The sequence below is a fragment of the Geotrypetes seraphini genome, chromosome 2 (assembly GCF_902459505.1).
Source record: "Geotrypetes seraphini chromosome 2, aGeoSer1.1, whole genome shotgun sequence".
Classification (NCBI taxonomy): domain Eukaryota; kingdom Metazoa; phylum Chordata; class Amphibia; order Gymnophiona; family Dermophiidae; genus Geotrypetes; species Geotrypetes seraphini.
In genome coordinates, this window is record NC_047085.1 from 319135841 (window position 1) to 319161400 (window position 25560).

The window sequence follows — 25560 nt, forward strand, 5'->3', positions numbered from 1 at the left end:
AACTTCACATAAAAGATCCCAGGTACACTTATTGTTTTACCACTTATTTTGTTTTATTTTATCATTCAAATTTCATTTAAATTTCATTTAAATTTCAATTGCTTCAACAGTTCTCCCTCTGCATCTATTCTTATCTCCCCTCTTTTTTCAACCTTTCAAAGTCCTTTAGATCATTGTAGTCTTATTAGAATGTTTATTTTCTTATTTTTCTCATCTATTCTCTATTTTATTTCTTCATTACTCTACTAATTGTCATTTTTCCAGGTACTTTAGTTAGATTGTGAGCCTTCGGGACAGTAAGGGAATTTCTAAGTACCTATTTTACTTATAATTTTAATGCACCCTATTGTCTATTTTTCTGTAAACCGCTTAGAATCCTAACGGAGTTTAGCGGTATATAAGAAATAAATTACAAATTACATCTCACTATAATCCCCTTATTTTGTATGGGAACCCTCCCAAACTGACCAAAACTCTATTGGACCCACCTGTCTACCACCCCAATAGCCCTTATGACTGCAGGTGGCACTTATATGTCAGTATAGAAGGGTTTTGGAGGAAACACACTTTCTACCACAAGTGTACTAGTTAGGGTGGAATATGGGCCTGAGTCCCATTCTCTGGGGTCCACTGTACTGACCACTAGGCTTCTCAAAAGACCTTCTTGCTGCTCTACTAGAACTGGTCATATCTGAAGCTATCATATAGGCAGATATGTACTGTTTCATTCACATCTTTGGGGAGTGGGAGGGAGTCAGTGACCACTGTGTGAATGTGAGGAGGGAGGGACGGGGTGTCATGATTTCATGCCTCCTGTGGTCATCTGATCTTACTTGTTTTTGAAACAGGTCTAGCTCCAAACGTTTAAATAGCGCCCTGGACATTTTGTAAACTGTTTGATTATCGCTGCAAAATATCCAAGTCCTAAGCCCACCCTAACTCTGCCTCCAACATGCCCCCATGAAATGGAATAGACAACTGTCTAGAAAGTACGGTAGGTTTTGTAAATGGAGATTTGGACATTTTGGTGATCCCAACGTCCAAGTACTGCTTTATGACATCTGTTCGATGTTTTTCTTTTTTTTAAATGAACCCCACAGCCAATTAAGGGCTTAATCAGCCAGACATGAGAAGAAAGAGATTGGGAGGCCTAGAACATGACTGAAATGTATGAATTACTTTTGCAGGACAAAGTCACTAATTATTAGAACAGGTTGGATATTATGAATTACATTGAATTGTATAAACAAAAGTGCAGAAATCCCACTGACTGTGTTGCATGAAGTCAATCTTTATGTGGAGGTAGCACCAGTGCCTCCACTGTGGGTTTCTTGGCCCACCTACAGTTCACATGACACATACAGCGCAGTGATGGGCCAAGGGTGACAAAGTCATGAGGCAGGGTAAAGCCTCTCCTGAGAAAATCCACTTTCCAAGTCTCCCAAAGTAGAGAGAAGGAATTTGCTGCAAATGGGACAGAAACACGACTATAACCCATCATAGAAAGAGAGAAGGGGGAGCCAGCATGACCAACCTTAGATAGATACAGATTACACAGATTGTTCATAATTTTTTCCTGTGAAAATGTGCCTTAGCTAGGGCAACATACAATGATTGTAATTAATCATTAAAAAATTCCTATGTTAAAAATGTTAATTAAAACCCTTATGTATGGAGTCCATTATAATAAACAGGGGGAAGAACATTGAGGTGAGCTACAGAATAAAATTTGGTTATAAAAATATATGAAGTAGATTACGTATGTGGTTAGTATTGAACATCCACAGAATTCATTGCTTTTTTGCCAGTAAAGGGACAATAATGCATCTAGAAACATCCTACATTACCTACATTAGATATGGTAGAAAAAAACCCATCCCCTATATAACTATCACATTCTTATGGTTAAGGTTTCCAGGTGGACTGTTCGTGAAGATCAATAGCCTATCTGGAAAATCCAATATGACTTCTCTTCACCAGTCTCGTCACATGTGTTCCGGGTGACTCTGAAGGCAGGAGATCATCTCAAGCACAGGTTTCTCTTCATAGCAGATTTCATATATAGCAGTGAACAGTGGAAACCTACAATGAGGGGCAAGAGTAGAGAAGAAAACCAAAATAAGGCTTTAGACCACCCTACAATGACACTGAAGCACACTGGACAGATAGACAGCAATAATGGGAATAGGGTTCAGAGAGGGATGAGGCAAGAAGCGGATGGATGTTGGTTTAAGGTTGGGATTTTACAGGCTCATCCACCTAAGCGCTCATACAGAAAACAAAGAGTAATACTAGTAATCAGGACTACTCAAATCAAGTCACTTCACAACCAATCAAGATGACCTTTATTCTATGCAATCACTGTGGTGCTTTAATTCCAAGACACACTATTTGGAGGCTTAAGGCTTGCCCCATCTGTCTTCAACTTGCTAGTATTAAGGAGGAGCTCTGCAAACTTAAACAGGATTGAATACAATTAAAGCAGCTTTCATCACTCCAAAAAATCATACCAACTTACCACCTCTACCTCAAAGAATAAAAAAGCCCAGGAATAAATGGGTCACAGTAGGCTCAGGAAGACTGCGACATGTAACACAGAAACATCCTTCACAAATATTACCTCTACAGAATTCCTTCGCTCCACTAGTGCACTGCGATACTCAGGAAAACAGAAGGGAGGTGGGACTGGAACCAATGAAGGTAACTCAAGAGAGCAAGCGCATCCTAAGCACAAATAAAAAGGCCAAAAACAGAAAACTATTACTGTTGGGGGATTCCATCATCAGGCATTAACCTTGGAACACAAGGCGAGGAGACCAAAATAGTGAAATGTCTTCCAGGATCCTCAGCTACCAGGAGTTCCAGGCAAATACTGACTATAATTAAGGAAGAAACTAAGGATTTTAACACTGATGTTGTTATCCATCTGGGAACAAATGACCTGGCCAACAACTTCACACTTGCAGCACAGAAAGCTTTCCGGGAGCTTGGTGAGGGCTTGAAACCTTTTGTAAAGACTAGCTTTTTCCGAAATACTGCCTGCATATGGAAAGGGAGAGCAAAGAGCGAAAAACACAGAGGACTTTAATAGATGGCTCAAAGCCTGGTGTCATCAAGAAGGCTTCAGGTACATAGGAGGATGGGGAAATACATGGAAGGACAAGAAGCTATATTGCACTGATGGGCTACATATTACTACAGCAGGAAAAAGAAACCTTGCAGAGAAATTTAGACAATATTTTTCTAGGCATTTAAACTAGAAGGTGGGGGTGGTGTATGTACGAAGGACAATTATAGAGACCACCTCCGGCAAAAGAAAAGATGTGATAGTAGTAAAGATTGCAACATAAACAATAGCAGCGACTCATTTCTTAGCTTTGGATTCTTGCCCAGAAATAGCTAAGAAGAAAAAAATTTTAAAAAAATTTAAATTGAATCAGGTTGGGCAGACTGGATGGACCATTCGGGTCTTTATCTGCCATCATCTACTATGTTATTGATCAAGTCAAATAAAATTTTGTTAATAGACCCCAAATTTCTTTGAATTTATTATAATGTCCCAACTGTAACAAATTCATATGTTCAAAATTATAAATTTGACATAAGGATTTCCACCAAAAACTATAATTTATGTTATCCCAATTTTTCCAGTTTTTGTGATTAGCTGCATTTTTTAAAATTTGCTTGCTAAGAAACTGTCATGACCTGAGTTATACTACTTGTATAGCTGTGATCTCCACCAGAAATGGGGGAAGCGACCAAACAGTACAATTTACTCGATACTTAAAGAGCTTTAAGGTAGTTTACTGGGCAGTCAGGTGAAAACATCCAAGAACTGTGGGTAGGTTTTAGACTGAATCAGGCTGAGAGCTTGTCTAGATTGATTTAGGTTTCTTGCTTTCATGTCAGCAATAGCCCTGAAACTCTATGCACTGTGCAACATAAGCAAGCTTTAACATCACAACCCCCCAATCCACCCACACCCAATGTTGCTACCAAAAAAAGGATTCTCCCTACAGCACTATAATACTTTCACCTGACTGGGTAATAGTGACAATCCCCACTAACCACTATCTTCTGTCGCCTTCCACTCAGTTCAAACTGAAAAAAATGAAAACCAGTGCAAAATAATAAACAAATAGAGGGAGCAGATCAAAATGACGCCTTCATGCTTGCCTGCAGAAGAAAGAACTGAAGAGGGCAGCAGAGACCGGGGAGGAAGAGGAGGAGCTGGAAAGTTGTGATTGGCATCTTCCTCAGCATGCTTGCAAGCACGCATGGAGAACCCTACAGTTCAGCAAACTATCCCTATTGCACTGGAAATTATAATAGCCTGCAGCTTCGAATGCTCAAGGTGGGTTACAAATAATACAAAAACATAAAATAACCAAATTTCAGCAGTACATAAATTAAATGCAACAGAGTGATAGTGCTGAGGTGGACTATAATTATATTCAGTGGAGGTTTTTTATGCCTGTGATGGATATAATTGGTAGTGCAGTTTCACAGAATTTCTTCATAATCTGAGGCTTTTTCCTCCATTTTCCCATTATACTTCTATAGTTATTGGATTGTTCAGTATGTTTAATGGAGTGATTTTTGCATCATAAAGAGCATAGCTCCTTTTAAAGCCATTCTTGAACACTTCAAAACCACCTCCATCTTTCAGGTTCTGCAATCTATCCAGTCAATCTTCTAGCAATCGCTTAGTTCTCTTATGAACCAGTCCATCATCCATCTTCTTAACTCTCTATCTCCTTTTCATGTCTCACTTCTATCTTAAACCACCAGTGTAAGGTGAGGGCTTGGTGTTCTGGCCTGACCACTCCTTAGAACTATCATGAAGAGATCCTCTGCAGCTTTTCAGAGAGACTTATTTTTATTTTTAATTTGCTTTCTCGTCTTTTTGGGAGGTGAGATTGTACACTAGTTGCATGTGGTTTGTCTCATTTGGCCTCCCTGTCTGTCTCTAAAAGTTTTTAACCACAATATTGGATTGAATTGGGTTTAATATCATGATATACTTCAAATTATCAAAGTGTAACAGCAGTTTACAATAATATTTCAGACATATATACACAGTGGCATACCTAAGGTATGTGACACCCGGGGTCCATCATTTCTTGACCCCCCCCCTCATGTAAAAAAATATTTTTAGTAATAACTCTTGCTGGTCTGATGCTTTACCTTCCATCAAGCTGAAAAAATTGCCGGCCTTGGCATTGATTCTATTACGTTGCCTGTGGCTCCCCTTCCTGCTTTCTGTCTGCTGTGATCCACCCAGACGGAAACATGAAGTTGTGTCATTGGCAGATGAGGAAAGCAAGAAGGGGAGCTGTGGGTGACGTAGCTGAATCATTGCCGAGACTGGCAGTTTTTTCAGCTTGATGGAAGATAAAGGGACATCGGACTGGACGAGAAGGCTGGGAACATGCTGGGCCATGGGGGCTACCCAGAGCCTTGGGGACAGGCTGTGACTCCAAGGTCGGGAATATCCCCCCCCCCTCATAAGTGGCACCTGGGGCGATCCGCCCTCCCTTCCCACTCCCCCTTGGTACGCTATTGCATATACATAATATCACAATACATCATATGTGATATGTGGCTGCTCTGAATTTTCTCTCATTGGGTTTTTAGGCTTTGTTTTTCATTATTTTTCTCCCACTGCACTGGTTCCTGGCATATCATCCTAGGGCATGATGCAATCACTCAGGTTTAGCCCAAAAGTTCTTTGCTCATATCTTTTCTCCTCAAGGGACTTGTACCATTACTTCCAACTATATTCTACCACGTTTTTAGCTCTATATTTTGATCATATTAAGGAAATAGACACAAAATATATGGTATCAAAAAGAAGAAAGTATGAACTAAGTAAGTTGTACTGTTCTCATAGCAACCTACTTACTCACACAGTGGGATTAAAAAAAAAAAAAAAGAGCAAATTAACTCTTCTTAACAGGCTGTTATGGCAACCAGATGACTAGAGCTGAAATGTATGTCTGACCTTCTGTCCTTAACAAGTATCCCAGACATGCTAATTAATTAGGGTGTCCAGGAAAGTCATGCAATGCTGATTCAAAAAGTGCACCGTCATATTGCTTTGTTATAACACTTGGCTATTCAGACTACTGAAAATTTAACATTATGCTTTGGTCTCCTTATTCTACATTAACCATTTGTTTTAATCACTATTCATATTCTTAACCCTAAACTTCCCAGGGAATTATAATATTTAAAGCAGCAGTCTACATTAAATTAAACTCTGCATTTCCCTCTCCTCTCACACCTTTTCTGCCAAATACAGCCAGGAGAGAAAGCATTCTTAATGGCTCGTGCAGGCAGAGAGGAGGGGGAAAAAGCTAGACAAAAATACAAAAAGCTTGTTTTGGATTTATTTTTTAAACATATTTGGATTAAAGGTCACATGATGCTGAGCAACAGGTGTCAAGAGAGCTGAGCTCCTAGGCCTCACTGGAATATTGAACCCCAACACCACCACCATGCCACTACATCTTTGTGAATTTGACCTGGATTTGTACTAAAGATTTTAGAGAATTTGGTGTTACCTCTGGAGAGCACTTAGGAGAATCATGGCTTCTAGACTCCCAAAGAAAAATAATGAGCATGTCGGTGGGGGGATTCCAAGATGGCGGAAGAGGAAGCAGCTCACACCTCTTCAGTAAACTCCACCTGGATAGCGGAGGTTGTGGCGATAATAGAGTCCTCCATAGATTAAAAAAAATTATAGACTATTACAGAACAATTAGCCTCAGTGGATAATTGTTTGGATGTCATGTGGATGGATTTTTAAAGTCATCAACAAATGTCAGATATGGAGGACCGCAAGCAACAGCAGGATGCAGTACAACAATCTCTGCAAGTTAAAATTGTAAGTCTGGAAGAATAGGTTGATAATTTAGAGCAGGGTTGTCCAACGTTAGTCCTCGAGGGCCTCAATCCAATCGGGTTTTCAGGATTTTCCCAATGAATCTGCATGAGATCTATTTGCATGCATTGCTTCCATTGTATACAAATAGATATCATGCATATTCATTTGGGAAATCCTGAAAACCTGACCTAGAGAGGGCTGAGGTTGGACACCCCTGATCTAAAGAATAGATCTCAGCAATGCAATCTGCATCTTGTGGAGATTCCAGAATCTGAAGTGATTATTGGAACAATGGCTTCCCTAAGTATTAAAGTTGCATGAGGCAGTGGGCCCCCTGTGTATTGAAAGAGTGCTTAGATTGGGGCCAATACATTCGAGTGATTTTAGATCATGGATTTTAATATTTAAACTACTTAATTATGTACATCACAGGAGATATTATGAGTGGTCGGATCAGAAGGTCCTCCAACTTATGAAAACCAAAAGATTTTATGTTTTCAGGACTTTTCAATGGTGGTAAGTATGAAGCACAAGGCTTTTATTCCTGGTGAGAAAGTCTACAGAGTAGACATCCTTAACATAAGTTTTAGCACAATTTTTTTTTTTTAAATTTTAAATGTATTTATTAACACAAAACCTTTTAAATCCGATGGTCAAAGGCCACTTCATAAAAAGGGCCAAATCGGTGCTTGTTCATTAGCCACTTGACTGAGTTTCTATCACATTATTAACAGGCATCCCTTTTTACATTCTCTTTTTTGCTAGCATAAAAAAGAAAACTGTAGTGATCAGTGCTGCCTCCCTTTCCCTATCAAGGCTATGCAGAAATGAGAGTCAACCACCAAGCTGTGGAGCCTCTCAGCACACCACAAAGAGCCTGCCTTAACTGTGGATCAGTCCATGACTGATATACTTATATGATCTCAAGTATAAGCTTCTTGCCTTACTAGTAATATAATATATGCAATAATAGTATGCCCATGTGCTCTAGTACACTGTTCTTCAACTGCCAGTCCGCGGACTGGTGTCGGTCCGCAGGAAATTTTTGCCGGTCCGCGCAGGGCCGGCGAGATTGACTCAATTCAATTTCCTGCCGGTCCGCGCAGTGCCGGCAAGATCAACAGCTGAAGACCGCGCTGGGTCAGAGAGATCTTGGGGAGCCTCCGACAGTGGCTTTCTCCCCTCTCTGCAGCTCTCCTTTACTTCCCAGCGCAGCGATTCACAAAGGCAGCCTTGGGGCTTTTGCTGAGTCGCGGCTGCCTCTGATGATGCAATTTCCTCTTTCCTCAGAGGCGGCGCGACCCAACAAAGGACCTGAGGCTGCCTTCCTGAATCGCTGCGCTGGGAAGTAAAGAGAGCTGCTGGGAGGGGAGAAAGCCACTATTGAAGTCTGGGAAGCTGCTGGGCAAGAGAAAAAAAAGGGACAGCTGCTACTGGAGAGGGAGAAGGAGAGATACTGCTGGGAGGAGAGGAGGGAAAGGAGTCTGGGAAGCTGCTGGGCAAGGGAAAAAAAGGGACAGCTGCTACTGGACCTGGAGGGAAGCTGCTGGGCAAGGGAAAAAAAGGGACAGCTACTACTGAAGAGGGAGGAGAGATGCTGCTGGGAGGGGTGGAGGGAAAGGAGTCTGGGAAGCTGCTGGGCAAGGGAAAAAAGGGACAGCTGCTACTGGACCTGGAGGGAAGCTGCTAGGCAAGGGAAAAAAAGGGACAGCTGCTACTTGAGAGGCAGAAGGAGAGATGCTGCTGGGAGGGGAGGAAATGAAGAGAGTTACTGCTGGACAGGAGGAGGAGGGAAGGGAGAATGAAAAAAGGAAGGAAACAGCTGGCAGGGAGATTAGAGGAGGGGAAGGGGAGAGACAGACATGAGAAAGTAGAGAGATTGATGATAGGAAGGGGTCAGCAGAAAAATAAGCAGAGAGGGACAACAATGGTAGATCTGGTGTAGGAGAGATAAAAATGAAGAGAGCAGTGAAGCTGGAATGAATCATGTAAAAAGGAGAGAGGGGGCGCAGACTGGATGGAAAGGAGAGGGGGCATAGAAAGAAGACAGATACCATATGGAAGGGAGAGAGGACAGACAGTGGATGGAAGGGGCAGATGCTAGATTGAAGAGACAGAGAGGGCAGACGCTGGAAGGAAGAGAGTGAAAAGAAGATGAAAGCAGAAACCAGAGACGACAAAAGATAGAAAAAAATAATTTTATTTCTATTTTGTGATTAGAGTATATCTGATTTGAAATATATATCCTGCTAGAACTGGTGTTAGACATAACTGGGGACTGCAAAGCCCTGGCAGTGCTTCTTTAGCTTCCAGCTGGCTTAGGGCACTCTCTGACCAGGGGGCAGTTGCCCTAGTTGTACTCCCCTAAAACTATTCCTGTCATGTGTGACTGCAGTATTCTGTTAGCATGATATTTCTGTGTAGCATTCTGTAATAATTTGACTTGTTCCGTTTTCTTGATAGTAGAGGGGATATATGTGAAGAGGAGGGGAGACGAGGTTTTGTTGATCCTTGCTCTGTATTATTTGTATTTATAAAATGACAATTGTACAGAATATTGTTTCTTTTTATACTTTAATAAAATACATTCAATATAAAATCATAACTGAGGCTTGTTCGGATGGGATCAGATGGTTTGCGGGGACCGAGCTCGCGGAGATGGGGCGGAACGGGGTTTTAAAATTTTAGTTCTAGTAGTTTGCCGGTCCACAAAATAATTCTTTTATTTTTGCCGGTCCACGGGTGTAAAAAGGTTGAAAAACACTGCTCTAGTATATGTAGGTCAAAGTAGTCGCCCTATTAAAATAAGACTTACAGAACATAAAAATCAATACGAAAACTGAGGAAGCCCCTTTGGTTCACCATTGGATTACTAAAGGGCATAGAGTTTCTGATATCAAATGGCGTATTATTGATACAGGGGAAAGAGGGTGGAGAGGTGGCAATATTCATGAGAAACTTAATTATAAAGAACAAATGTGGATAGATTAAATACAGTATAAATTAGTGGTCTAAACAAGGAAGTGGAGAAGATGATGTTAGTCTAGCCTGTGTCTTTATGCTTTTCGTTACATTTCAACTCATGTCATGTGACCCTGGCGTTCTCAGCTGTTATTTGAACGTCGCGGCCATGTTTGTTTCACTTTTGTCTTTGAGTTTTGGAAAAAAGAACGCTGTTCAGGGTGAGTTTCTCGGTGTTAGCTTTTGTGACTAGGTAGGAAGTTTCTCTGTTTTAGTTAATCTCTTAAAAAATCTGTTCACAGGGGGAGATTGCCTTGAAACAGCCTATACTGATGAAACATGGATTCGTGTCAGCTGAAGTAACCCTCCTAATACGAATACAGATAAGTCCCATTGACAACACTTTGATAGTGTCAACTCTGATGGTCCTACTGTAGCATGAAATGATTTTATAATTCTGCTTGGAGATAAAATATGCAGCAGGATGTATTTAGTTTTGTTGGAGGTAAATTATGTAAGTTTGCTGGAATTATTGCCTGACCCAAGACAGGATATGATTTAAATTGTGGATTTAAAAGTCCATAGCGTGGGCAGATAGGGGATCCAAGATGGCGACGGTATAGGGACGCTGTGCGAAAGCTCCCGATAGTTTTCTTCAAATTGGACTTTTTTCTCCATACAAATACGATTTCCTACCTTTGAGATGCCTAAACGAAGAGGAAGAAGTGCCACTGGGGCCTCGCGGCGCCCCGAGACCTCCGTGTTAGGCAATATTGAAGAAATTATCCGGCGCATGCAGGCTACGTCGGCAGGAACAGGGCTACCCCCGCTGGAGACGCTGCAGGAAAACGGCGCGCAGCAGTCCTCCTTGGGGCTTGAAACTACCTTTAGCCCTGACAATCGAGCACCTCCCCCGTATCCACGAACGGCTAGCTCCCCGAGGGAGGGGGAACTTCCGGGAATCGGAGTGTTTCCTCCTCTGGAGGCTGTGGAGATCAGTCCGGGGGACAGAGATTCGGTTTCCCAGATTTCTCCAGGAAACCTGAACAAGGAATTCGAGGTCATTACAACAGCGGGAGATGGATTAACCCAGTCCGGACAGACATTGGAAGACTTGCCAGTGGGTGAGCATAAGACTTTACATTTTCAATTGCCTCAGATAATTAAACCCCAGGCGGTAACTCTGGATGCTCTGTGGGACCTGGTAGTTACTATTCCTAAAACTATAGCGTCCCAATTAAACCAAGTGGAAGAACGGTTTAAATTGTATGATAAGGATATTCTAGAAACACGGAAAATTACCAATGAAAACAAATTGCAGATAGAAAATCAACAACAGAATATTAACTCTCAAAGAGTAATACAGGAAGCTTTAATCAAAGATAATACAAACTTAAGAAGGAAACTTGAGTCACTTGAAAATTCTACAAGAAGTAATAATCTTAGATTAATTAATTTTCCTAAGATTATAACAGTAACTCCTAGAGAAATGATTACTCGCTATCTGACGGAAATATTGGGAATTTCTGAATCTTCTATACCACCTCTTTCTCGGGTGTATTACCTTCCTGTTAAAGACATTAAAGAAGTAAATCAAGAGCCTTTGGATGTTACAGCCTTATTGGAATCCTCAGATAGGGAAGCAGCCATACCGGCAACTTTGCTTCTTTCAGTAGCTCTTACAATGGATAAAATATGGTTACTGAAACTATTCTTTAAAAATAAACATAAAGAATTTTTGGGACTGAAAGTTCAAATGTTTCCTGATTTGGCCAGAGATACACAGAAGCGGAGAAAAGAATTTCTTCTAATGAGACCAGCAGTTATAGCCCTGGGTGCAACTTTTTTCCTTCGGTATCCTTGTAAATGCGTAGTCTATTATAAGTTGCATAAATTTGTTTTCTTTGAACCGTCTCAACTGACAACATTCCTATCACTGTCAAGACTGGAGAAAGCTCAAGACGGATAGAGATAGACGACTGTTAGCACAGTTTTACCTATAACTGTTTTTTCTTCCTTAATTGATTACCTTAATTCCGCTTATTTTTAATCTTGGATCCAAAATAGAGGACTTGAGTGAGATTAAAGATACAATTATTTCTTGTGTTATATTATGTTTTAAAATTTTTATTTGCCTCTTGAAATTTTGCTTTTCTGTACAAGTTTATACTTGATTGTTATATTGAAAACTCATAAATAAATAATAAAAAAATAAATAAATTGTGGATTTATAGTAAAGTGAACTTCTATTTGAATTTAAGTTAAGTACATTAATTTGATTGATTTAAAAGTGAATTTCTGATTTGGTTTCTGAGCCAGCCCTGCCTCCAGCCATCTTATTCAGGTGTTGTGTTAATACACCTATTACAAAAGAAAGGACTGAGCCATCTGCCTTCAGAAAGTGTTAAGTACACCTATTCAGATTAGAAAAAGGACAGCTAGGGTGGATAGCAAAGCTAAACAGAACTCTACTATCAGTGGAACAGGATGCAGGACAGAAGCTCTTTACACCAAATTCATCTTTGGACTACTCCAATCGGCAAGAACAATAGAAGCTCATCACACCATTTTAAGCTACTCTGCCTATCCTCCATTTTAAACCACCCATAGATGCACATAACATCCAGCAAGGATAGTAACAATACTCTGTATTGGGGCACCATTTTTAATTCAATCATGACACCACCTAGGAACAGAGAAAAAGGCTAGACTGCTATGCATCATGGGTCCAGAGAATTTAATCATTATGTCGTCCACCTAGGATTCTATTTCTAGAACAGGTCTCTCAACCCTATAAAATATGAAGTGGCATCCTTTCTAATACATGCTCTCTCTCCCTCTGGAACCAGCCTGAATCAAGCTGCAACAACTCTTCTTTTCCTCTTCCCTCGGATCACAGAGCTGGACCATGCTGTAGGCCATGTGCTTCTATCAGCCATGTGGCCTCTTCTCCATTTTAAGGACTATTCACATCATGAATAACTTTTTGAATCCAGATAAATTGATCCTTATGCTTTAGCAACATTTGTCTTGTGTAATACTATTATCTTTGCTTAAAAATCCTATCTGTAACTGCTTTACTTGCTTAATTTTAATTTTATACTTGCTCTAAAAAGAAAATAAATTTTCAGTTTGCTTATAAATGTTCTGAGTCTTAGTTCTTGAATAAATATTCACATATATATATTTAATTATTGTTACAGAGCTGTTTTAATCAAGCAAGCTAATTTTCCTCATATTAATATTTTCTTTATAAGGTGATATAGGGCTCTCCTTTTACAAAGGTGCGCTAGCGTTTTTAGCGCACGCACCAGATTAGCACACTATAGTGCGCGCTACCCGAAAAACAATCGCCTGCTTAAGAGGAGGTGGTAGCGGCTAGCGTGCATGGCATTTTAGCGCGCACTATTCTGCACATTAAGGCCCTAACGCACCTTTGTAAAAGGAGCCCATAGTTTATTGGTGGAGTTCCATCCATTAATAATAATTTTGTAACACTACGGATTTATTGAAATATTTTAATAGCCTTTTCTGACATTTATTTGAATAAGCAGTGCTATATTCTGTATCTCACTGGTGCTTATTCCTAAGATTTTGCAAACTGTGTGACTAATATCTATTTGCAGAACAGAGTATCGGCATCAGCTTCGCTGAACGCCAGAACAGAAAGGACCAATACCAGGGGGTGGAGTATAGTAGCAATGATCATCGGGGGATAGGGGGGTAGCGATGGTCATCAGAGGGGATCAGCGCTGGTTATTGGAGGAGGTGGGAGAGCAGCACCGATCACTGGGAGATGGTATAATGGAGGAGAGCAGAGCTGGCCACTGGAAAGGAGGACAAAAGCATTGACCATTAGTAGACTTGAATATAAACAGAGATCCCTATTTTGTGGCCATTGGAAACATGCTGGGCACCTCACACATCTGAGTGCCAAGCACTCAGTTTACTGCTAGGAGATATTTCCTCAAATTCTGCAGGAATTCAGGTACTTGTAGAAAAATGGGGGAAGTGATAAGCTGTGATGCAAGATTGTGGGTCAAAAATTAAACTTATAAGTTGTATACTATAAATAGATATAACTGTTTTCTATCTCTCTGATGTACCAATCTTGCTTTCCTGGAACCCATATCTCACCTCTGAAATATAGTATAGCCAACCTATGGTACTATGGGTAGTAACAAACCTTGCCTTGTCTAAAACAATTCTGGTTAAGTAGCCTGGAATCGTGCTAGTTTTTGGGACCCCGCAAGGTATTTGTGACTTGGTTTGGTCACTGTTGGAAACGGGATATTGGGCTACATGGACCCCTGGTTTGACCCAATAGGGCAATTCTTATGTTCTCAGGTCAAGAGAATCTGAAGGAAAAAGATAGCAGAAAACATCCTTGAGATTTAATAAACTGCCCTTATGAAGAGATTCATTCAAAGCGGTGTAAAGCAGCAACATCTTGACAATCAAATTACATTGCATTAACAGCATAACAATAAAAGGAACAAAACAATTACATATCCCTGAAAAAACTGCAATCACGCATATTTGGTGAAGTTGTTGCCTTAAATAGATGTTTTGGCTTGCTGTTATTAGAAAAATGGAAAAGTGTTTTCTCTGGATCCTATGGCCTGCTTGCTTGGTCGTAAATATCAACAGGGTCTCAAATGGTCAACTAGACAAAAGATATTTGGCAGTGACAAAGTGTGGAATAGAAGCCAAGTTGAAACAAGCATTGGGTCCTACTTTACTGGATTGGAAGCTAAGACTAAAAGTGATATGGGACATGGAGCAAGTGAATGATTGGCATAAGGGTTGTTTTAACCCACAACATGAGGGATGGATGCACCTTGATCTTATTTTTTGGGGAGGGGAGATTACACTTCTCCCTCCGTATTCGCTGTGATAGGGGATTAACAAACCCACCAATACAGAAAAACTGTGAATAACTTTTTCATATGTTATTCGCTGTTTTCTATTAAAAACCATCGTGAATATGGTGAAACCACGAATAACATATTGGGAGACCTGGCCTGTTCCTGAAGGAGAGGCAAAACACGGTGAAGAAAGTGCTGGGAATCAGTGATTTTCTCTGTAAACGCTTGGAATCAGCGATTTCTCTATGCAAGCTGACGTAATATGGGGGGAGGAGCCAGCAAGATAAAAAACGCAGATAATCAAAACCGCGATTGCTGAAACTGCGAATACGGAGGGAGAAGTGTAGACTTTTATAGGGGTAGGAGTTTAATTTGTAAAGTCAGCGTTCATTGAAGAAACAACATTGGATGACACTGATGGAGTGATGTGTTGGGGGGGTTGGGTTTTTATTTGGGGGGAAGTTGTGTTGTTCTTGGTCTATTATTGTAGGATATATAACATTATTTAGATTATTTTTACTGAAATTTTAATGGATAACAAGATCAAACTGCAATGACAGAAAAGATCATACTATGGGACTGTTTCTCTAAATTTCATGCAAAGAGAAATTCCTGTATGGAGGCTTTACACTTGTTAGCAGCAAGCTGAAATCATTTTAATGCACAGTTCATAACAATTATATGCAGAAGTGCCTGTGCATCTAATGAGTTCATGTTCTCTTGTGTTATGTGTTTTGTAAGCTTGCCTTAGGCAATTCCAAATCAAAAGGTGGTTTTAAAGGAAGGACTCTGATGATGAATTGGGCATATGGGAGGTAATTTCATACCAGGATAATTGTGTTTATGTTCAAAAAGGGGCCTATCTGATATAATAAAATTGCTACACTTGCTGGGCATGACTTACTGCCCTTTATTTTGAATAGTGCAAGTTTTTTGGGGGGAATTATTAAATGGCTGGAGTACTTTTGAGGTTTTTGCAATATTTAAGACTTTATTTCCCTTAAGATGAGAGAGAGATATTTTATAAAGGCAACATAGGTGCTTATTTGCTTTTATACAGTAGGCCTAACATATACAATGATCATTCGCTAACCCTGCTTGATAGAAGGCTGCCATTGAATGCTTACTGCATAGTTTATAACAGTGTTTCACAAACTTTTTAAGCTGCTGGCACACTAATCTCGGGGCTGCAGCTAGACGGCACCCGGAAATGCTCAGATGTCTTCTAGCCCTGGCCCTGAGCCTCCTATTACAGCAGGTGGTGGGGGTGGGGTGCTGCAGAAGGAAAGGTGAGGAGAAGGAGAAGAAGTACTAGCGCTGGCTGACTGACCACAGGATGTGCCTCTCACTGCGAGAGGCACATCCTGGAAGCAGTCAGCCGGTGCCTCTCCTCCTCGCCAGCATCGCGAGGCACATCCTGGAATCCTCCAGGACAAACTAGTGTGCCGCGGCACAGTTTGTGATGCACTGGTTACATACGAGCATCCCAACTCAGCACAGAACTATACTTCTGGGAACACCTTTTTGTAGATCACCTAAAAGTAGTCAAAATCTTGCTGTGCACCTACTTTTTACCAGCTCATTGGATGAATGATCTGGAATGTTGCTTTACAGATTCTAGAACAGCAGGAATGTCTGCTCCAGCCCCTCCCTTTCAGACAGCCTTCAGGGAAATGGGGGAGACTCAAGCAGAGCATAGAGCAGTCACTCTGTTCCTGCCCCTGACCTCTCCGCCCCTCCCCTGGCTCCACAGTCCCATTTCTTTTTAGACTGTAAAATTAAGCACCATGTTTTACATAGGTGCCTAAGTGCAATCCTATAACAGCCATCTGTGCATGGAACACATGCTTTACACATGGAACACATGTTAAAATATTACCTTCTAATAGCTCATTTTTCCTAAATTATTTCCCATTCTTCTGTGTGCACCTCGCAGAGTCAGCCCAAGATGCCTGAGGCGGATCAGCTAAATGCCTCCCCACCCCCATTAAAATTTGAAGACCATTAGAAAATGCTGCATTTATAACAACAAATTTGTTATATACAGAAATGAGACTACTAGTATGTAGTGCTTCTTTGGACACGTTCAGACTATTATTCTCAGTTTGCACAGCATCATCGTTTATTTTCCAAATTCCACTTCAACCAGCTAAAATTCTACATCATAGCACTTGATGGGGAAGACGACAGCAAAACAACACCAACTTGATTTTCAGTGGTTGATCAATTCTGTGGCCTGACCCAGGGTAGTCACTGACTCAGCTCCAGCTGTTTAAGCATGGGGCAAAACTCAATCAAGGTGCACTCACTGGTGCCTAAAGAATTTGTCCCCGTCATCAGTTTAACTGCAGGTACCCATCCTTGTGTTATTCTTCAGTGTCTATCTCATCCTCAGTCCATCTACACCAGGATTTTTCAAAGCAAAGCTTGAAGGTAAGTGGCTGTGCCCATTGATTCTTATGTGAGCCAACTATAGGATGAAGAACCCATTGTGACATCGCTGATGAGGTTGGCTCTTAGGTATTGGTGGAATGAGGCATTATGACATCACAATATCTGCTCTGGATACCAGGGACTTTCATTCTTTAGCGTCTATCTCAACCGCAATTCTTCTACACCAGCATTCTTCAATGCACGGCTTGAGGGTCACTGGCTGTGTCCATTCATACTCTGATTCTTCCCTCTTGCCTTAAGGAATAACATGGAGATGAATACCTGTGGTTAACAGTGGTGATGGAGACTGGGACAAATCTATGCTGTGTCATTCTCTAGCACTGCTTGCCTCTTACCTTAAAAGGCAGGGGAAGTCTCTTCCTGTGCCCTTCACCACTGCTGCTACTCAAATAGTTTGCCTGCTGTGCTATGTGCCAGAGCCACTACACAATCAGCTAATTCACCCATTCTGCCACACACCTACCACATTCCCTCTGGTGTAATGGAAGAGAAGTCTATGAGGGGTGGAATTAAGAGAGGGTGGTACAGTGGCACTGCTATGGAGAACTGCACGACAATGCAACTAGTCATACTGTATATTGGAGAAGAGGTGCCTGAAGACTGATTTCCAGTGACTATTCTTCATCCCGATTTAGTCTGCAATGGTTGGGCTAGCTGCTGCTGGCAGCCAAAGAAGGAAGTCTAAATGATATGCAAATCAGAATGGGAAGAGTAGTTTCAGCACCTAGGACAATTAGGACTCAGCTCGGGGAGAGGTGGGGGGGGGCAGGGTTGTTGGGACAGGAAGCAGTGGCTCAGCATGCAATGCTGTCACTGTACTGAGCACAATAATTCTCTCTCCTGTTCTGAATCCTGAGTCCTTCTTCACGGCTGTATCACACAGAGCTCGCACCAACTGAGTGCTTGTCTTAAAACTGCGTTAACCTAGTACAACCGTGTTTCCGCGATAAGACCCTGTCTTATATTAATTTTGGGCCCAAAAAATGCACTAGGTCTTATTTCAGGGTAGGTCTTCTTTTTTCATGTACAATTATCTCTTCCTTCCTCCCCTCCACCCCAATTCTTCCTCTTTTCTTTCTCCCCCCCATGTGCAGCATCTTTCCTCCCCTCTCACCCATCCCCTTGTGCCTTTCCTCCCTTCCATCCCTTGCGCAGCAGAACCCTTGCACAGCTTCAATCCCTCCCTTCCAGCATTTTTCTATCCCCCCTTGTGCAACCGAACCCTCGCCGACACTTCCATCTCTCCCTCCCATTAGAACACCACTGACCTTGAGACCAATATACCTTGCAAAGAGCAGCATCGGCAAAAATCTAATTAGACTGCTTCGCGGCTTTCTCTTCTCCCTCCCGGGCGTTTTGTATGCTGGGTTGCTGACGACATCAGTAGTGATGCGGCACAGGAACGCCCGGGAGGAAGAAGAGAAGGCCGCGGTTTATAAAATTTTTAAATAAATAAATAAAATGTTCAGATGGTTAGTATCAGCAGAACTTATTACTGAATAATCTTTATGTCTCATCTGTTTAGTCATAGAATATTCTTTTGGATTTCTTCCTTGCCTCTCAAGGTGTTTCTTCTCTTTTTTCCCCCCTCCTCAATTTGTTTTTAAGGAAGACACCTACCAGTCTCTTGTTTTACATTTCAAAGATCCTAAAAAGAATTTCTCCATTGCAAACAAATCTCCTTATTACTGTGTGCCCTGCTGTCAGAAGTGGAAGGGCAGGATTAGGGAGAAAGTGGCTTTTCTTTTCTGTGCCCTGTCTGCTCCAGGCTCTTCCTCTTCATTCTGTTCCCTGCAAAGTGCTTTGAAGGGAAGAAGCTACAAATCAAAGAGCTGTTCTCTGCTGCCCAAGTGCTCTACTGATAATGCCTAAACTAAACTAAATTAAACTTTAGGTTTGTATACCGCACCATCTCCACAAGCGTAGAGCTCGGCACGGTTTACAGGGTTAGGTTGAAAAGGAGCTACAATGAAGGGTTATAGGAAAGGAGCTAGGAAGATAAAGAGGGACAGGGTACCAAAGAGCGGGAGGTGTTAGATTTTTGAAAAGAGCCAAGTTTTCAGGTGTTTGCGGAAGGATTGAAGGGAGCTTGAAATTCTGAGCGGGGATGTGAGGTTGTTCCAGAGTTCTGTGGTTCTAAAGGGGAGGGATGTTCCTAGTTTTCCTACGCGGGATATACCTTTTGCAGAGGGGAATGATAGTTTCAGTTTTGGGGAGGATCTAGTGGAATTAGGGTTAGAGGAGTTCCAGAAGAGTGGGATAACGGGAGGAAGGATGCCATGTAGGATCTTGAAAGCTAAACAGGCACATTTAAAGAGGACTCTAGAGTGAACTGGGAGCCAGTGAAGTTTGGACAGGAGTGGGGAGACGTGGTCGAACTTGCCTTTAGCGAAAATAAGCTTGGCCGCGTAACATAACATTTGTATACCACAATACCTTGCAAATCTATGTGGTTTAACAAATAAATATAAACTGAACATCTACACTGAGATATAAAAACTAATCTTTCAGAAACATCCTGTATAAATAAGTTTTAAAAATTTTCTAAAATTCAAATAGGATGTAGAGGTAGAAAATAGCCGGCGGCCAGGGCAGCCATCCACTGCACTCCGCTATTTCCCAGCAATCAAAATCATGATACAGTCCCTCTCACCATGCGGGTTTGGCATCTCCATTATTTCCTTTCCTGCAGTCTTCACAAAGTTATAGTTGTTGGCCAGCAGGAGCAGTACTGTAAGCAGGACACCCAAGGTCGGCCCCACTGGGGTCTTTCTTTGACGCTTCTGCCTAAAGGAAGTGACATCATAAGAAGACGACGCAGCAGAAGAAAGGCTCCAATGGGGGCGACCTCAGGTGTCCTGTTTACAGTGCTGCTCCTGCCAGCCAGCCGCTGGCACTTTGGGAATGCTGCAGGGAGAAGAGTAACGGAGCTGCTGGGACCCACCTGATGAAAGGAAAGGAGGGGAGGGTACAGGAGAAAGTGACCACATTCATAAGTATGAGTCCGATGTAAGTCGGATGTTTGTAATCTTGGGACCGACTGTATATTAAATAAGGATTTTTGCATTTTATGCATTTTCCTTCAGAAAAAAAAAAAAAAAAAGAGAGAGAATGGTGTTCATAGGGAAATATGCAAAAAACTGCTGTTAAAAAAAAAAAAAAAAAAAAAAGATTGCTACCCTCCTTAATTTCATCAAAATCCAATCAGTTGATCCACAAGACTTCAGGAATAATTTTATTAGAACAGAAAAGTGAAAAATGGAACTTTTTGGCTAAAATAAGGAACATTTCATTTGGTGAAAACCCACACGCTGCCTTCCAAAGTAAGAACCTTATCTTAGCTCTTAAGCATAGATGAAACCATGAAAATTCTAGAGGATGTCTGTCCAGGTATCCCTGAGCTGAGGCAGAGCTAAAACTGGCTAAACATTCAAATAAACCTACTACAAAATGGCTGAAGAAGAGGTTTTATCTTTGGGGGTTGGCTAAGCCAAAATCCTGAACTATGGGGTCCTTTTATCAAGCTGCAGTAGGGATTTAACGCGCGTAATACTGCACGTTAAAACGCCTACATTGAGCAGGCGTTAGTTTTTTGGTGGCCGCGGGGGTTAGCTCGTGATGAAATGTCCGACGCGCTAACTACGCTATCACGGCTTGATAAAAGGACCCCTATATCTTACTGAAGTAAGCTATTCATGCACAAAATTCCTTAAATGCCACAGATCAGACATGGTTCTGTATGATAGTAAATAAAACAATGAGCCAGAATTCCTCAAGGAAGTAATTTTACACATTCAGTATTCATGTTCTTAAGATTTTAAGTTTTTTACATTATAATTTTGGATTGTAATTTAATATGTAAAGTTTAAAAATATATATATAACCACTGAAATACTATTTATTTATTTGCCTTTTAGTTTGTCCCCATCATTATTAGCCCCCGAAGCAATCTACAGCAAACATGGCTGCATCAGTGGAAGTTTTTAATGGTGGACTTTTAATAACGTTTTTAATAATGCTGATTGCAGAGCCTTGTCTTCAGCAAACGAGAGGGTGAGCAAGGCAAGACTTACTTATGCACCAGTGCTCTCTGTTGGAGAATCCGGTTGACTTCTGCAGCTGTCTGTGGCCCTTGGAGCTTCTGACCATTTAGCATCTCCCGTTCTAGATCTTCAATAGTCTAAAATTCACACAAATAAACACCAGAGAACATGAAAGAATGGATTGTATGCTTTGGTCTATTTACAGGTCTATTTGCAGACATCTTCTACACTGAAAAATAAATATAGTATAGTTATACCCATTAAATCATGCATATCCACTCTCCATTTGTAGGAAATATCTTTCTTCTTTGTGGGCTATACATTAGAGAATGACACGGTGAAAAAATTGGTCCCCGTCACCGCCCCGTCACCGTCTCAACATCCTCTGCACCGCCCCGTCACCGCCATTCCATTCACCGCCCCGTCACCGCCACTGCCATCCCATTCACCGCCCCGTCACCGCCACTGCAACCCCATTCACCGCCCCGTCACCGTCACCGTCGCATACATAAAAGCCTCAAACGGGTACGATTTTATATAATTTTCTTTATTTACGTTTAAAGGAAACATTCTGTAAAACTTTAAAACTTTAAAACTTTGTTTAATATTACTTAAAAACTATACAAAAACAAATAATTGTGTATTCTAAATTGCAAAAACAAACCAACCCCCAAACCGTAAAATAAAGCTACGGGACATAGAAAAGTCTTGCACGTACAGATTTAGCCACAATAAGTGTGGGAACCATACAGTGATATATGGGCAAATGCATTCATGCATGCGCACGTAAACTTGGGTGCATCTGAATAGACAGGAGACGCTTCTCAAGTTTACATTCTTTATTTGAACAGGAGCAAGGCCTAGTATGAACTACGGCGCTGGACAGTCCGGAAATTAACTTTCTCTCACCCTCTTAATCCCCAGCCTCTACACGTTTCCATACTAATCACCCCTCTTCAATCCAGATCCTCCCTCCCCCTAGGTCTAGCATCTCTCCCTCCCTCATTCCATGCTACTCGGTCCACCATGTCTCTCCCTGCCCCCCGTTTGCAGCCCGGTATCTCTCCCTCGTTATCAAACTCCCCACATCCTACCTTCGTACTCTTCGCTGTCACCGACAACTCCTACACCTCGCCTAAAACCCAACCTCGAAGACGTCCCACACCGACGTCCCGCCCTCCTCTGACGCAGCTTCGCCTCCCGCCCTCCCCCCCCCCTCTGACGGAACTTCCTGTTTCCGGGAGGGCGGGCGCGGCAGAGGGAAAGCTCCGGGGCCGTCGCAGGTACCTGTATAAATTGCTGTTTGCTGCCGGCGATCTCGAAAACAAGTTCGGAGGTAGGGCTGGTGGGGGTTGAGATGGAGGGGGGGATGTGGTGCTATGGGGGGGGGGAGGAAGAGCGAGAGAAAGAAAGGGAAAGGGAGTCCCGGGTCCTTGGGGGGGGGGGGGGTGCTCGGAGCGTGAGGGCAACCGAATGTGTCGGGACTTGGCGTCTCTGGGGAAAATGTGTACTCGGCGGAGAAATCTAACACCCGTTCACGAACACGGTGAAACACGGGTAAATAGCGGTTCTTAGAAGGGGGGACATTGGCCTGCGGGGACAAATCTATTCACCGTTTCCGCGGGCGGTGAATGGCCTTGTCCCCGTCGCCGCAGCGACTGCTAGTTTTCTTCCCCGTTTTCGGCGGTGACCCGCGGCTTAAATGCGGTGGCCGCGGGTAAACCGCCACCGTGTCATTCTCTACTATACATCTCAAACATGGGACAGGGAGCCATGATTTACTCTCTCTTTGCAACCAATGAGAGATACCTTGAGGTAGCACCGCTGCCTAATAATATCTAAAAAAAAAGGCACTCCCATCCCACCTTACACTTTAAGTTGGTATAATACAGACCCTGAGACTCTTGGGGGCTTCTTTTTCCAGATTACATGATTAAATTAACTTGTCTCATCGTTGATATTTCTGGGTCATAGACTGTAAAGTCCACCTGGTATTGTCCTAGGTTAACAAATGCTGAAGTTGCCATCCAAGCTCACTCCAGCCTATCCAACCATCTTGTTTCAGGATATCTACCCTAAAGTCTGGCAAGTAATGTCTTTATGTTCCAAGTTAGTGGAGTTCCCATTGATGCCCTCCCCAGCCCATCTGACTCCAAATCACCACATATGGGACACAGACCGTGCAAGTCTGTCCAGTACCAGCCTTAGCTCTTTAATTTAGATTCTTTGTTTTCTAATTAGAGATCTTCTATGTTTATCCCACGCTTTTTGAATTCCATCACCGTTTTCCTCTCCACCACTTCCCTCGGGAGAGCATTGATACTGGTGAAGGAAGCAAACGGACAAACATGCAGCACATATTTATTAATTTAATTTTTATATCACCTATACCACAATACCCATTCAAATTACAATAAAGATCTAAAAAACAACATAGGAGGACATATGGATGCAAATATCATAGCTGGTGCTGTCACTAGCTTTACCCTATACAAATACTTTTGTCTCTGCCATATATGTTTGAATATCAACATCTCTAGATGTGCCAATTTGAGTTATGGGCATTAAGAGGGTAATTTACAAGAGTTCAAGAGAGCTTTTTTTAAAAAATAATGACACATAGGTGCCTATGTGTCTCTGTAAAATACCGGCGTATGTGGAAAAATCAGGCCTACCCTGTAGGTGTGGACAATTTTACCTACTCTCCAGCTGGGGAAATGTTCGCACATACTTTATTCACACTTGTATAGTATGTAGATTAGCTTATTTTATGATCTATAATCACTCTTTCAAACTTCACCCATACAGTATATACAACTAAGGGTAATGGGAAAAGGTAAGGATAATAGGACTTGATATACAGTACTGCTTTTCTGTAGTAAAATATAAACAGTTTAGGATAGAATCATGTCATCACACAAGATGGACGGCTGAGTTATCAGCTCTGCATATCCAGTAATGTAATCAGCCAGTATCATAAGCATCATTTGCGTGCCTATTTGACTCCACAATCTAACAGTACTACATCATTGTTAGCATATTTGATTGAGATATCGTTGAACTTCGAAGGAGTTTGCCTATCAACCCAAACACCACGCGAACAACAAGATGGCAGAGCTCAGTCTAATGGAAGGGCAGGCATCTGACTTAACTGACAAGAAGCTAAAAAGTTACAAACCCTGAGAGTCTAACGAGACTGTCTGAATTTCGTACTATACTCTATGAAATCAAATCAGACTTAAAACTAGTTCATGAGAAGTTGGCCACTCTGTCGGCACATCTGCTGGGGGAAATAGCAGAGCTTGGCCATCGAGTTGAAGAGACAGAGCTCCGCTTGGAAGAGCAACATGATTCCATTGCTCAATTGGAGGCAACCTCTACAGAGTCACACCATGTGCAGCAATACCTACTAGATAAAGTGGAAGATTTAGAAAATCAAAGTCGCTGCTCCATTGTACAAATTCTAGGAGTACCAGAAATAGCAGACTACCTACAATGTGAAGTAGTAGTACAAAATATCGCTAGCATGCTCCCCCCTTTGTGTAGACTCTCTTTGTTTCTCTTTCCTATTAAGACTGTAGTTCTACCCCACTTTCCTATGTGTTTCAGTTTGTCTTGTTTTGCTTTATGTCTTAATTATATATCCCCCAATTTTTTATACTTATTTTAACATGTATCGGACACCGCTTTGACAATTTTCCACCAGTATATCAAATTTTAATAAACTTGGCTTTCAAAGAAACACAGGAGTCTATTAAACTGGAGTGGGCACATAGGGCACTTAACAAACCAAGAATGAACTGCCCTAGAGTCATTTTGGCCTGCTTTACAGAGTACAAGGTTAAAGAAGCAATAATGCAACAAGCATGCAGTATTACCTCCCTCAAATGGGACAGTTATGATGTTGAAATCTGCTATGACACAGGGCAGAGCTTAAACCTTATATTCTACATCTCAGAGAGAAGGGCACAAAGTACCGCTGGCAACATCCATTTGCTCTGTTATTCTATCTAGAAGGTAAGCTCTGCTCGGCTAAGAGCAGAAGAGGTGCACCAAATCTTCTCAGAGATGCTTCTTGCATCTCTGATGGATCATGTCGAGCAATGGCTCCCCCAGCAAGACTGCGATGGCAAGGGGCTGGGTGCAGAGCCTGGCAGGGCAAGGCACTTGAATATTAACCCTACCCCCCAGTTTATATTCGAGTTAACCTTTTCTCTTCCTTTTCAGGGGGGGAAAAGGTTACCTCAGTTTATATTCAGGTTAGTTTATACTCGAGTGGTATAACTGGAGAGAATCACAAATTATCAACACATGTTTACTGCAGCAAATACTTTATTGGCTCAAT

At 41.8% G+C, this 25560-nt stretch overlaps 1 protein-coding gene across 2 annotated transcripts in view; it reads right to left on the reverse strand.

The window, feature by feature from the left end:
* Window positions 1–295: 295 nt before the first annotated feature.
* The window catches only part of GPD1L (glycerol-3-phosphate dehydrogenase 1 like), a 122009-nt gene continuing 96744 nt past the window's right edge, over window positions 296–25560 (reverse strand). Inside the window, exons 7-8 of one of the 2 annotated variants that reach the window (XM_033930107.1) lie at window positions 21246–21352; window positions 296–2082 (exon numbers count right to left, since the gene is read on the reverse strand). In XM_033930107.1, the coding sequence (XP_033785998.1) occupies window positions 1986–2082; window positions 21246–21352 (204 nt within the window). In that variant the 3' untranslated portion in view covers window positions 296–1985. Of the gene's footprint in view, window positions 2083–17343; window positions 17407–21245; window positions 21353–25560 lie in introns of those variants that run through there. The other variant, XM_033930108.1, reaches the window with a different exon arrangement.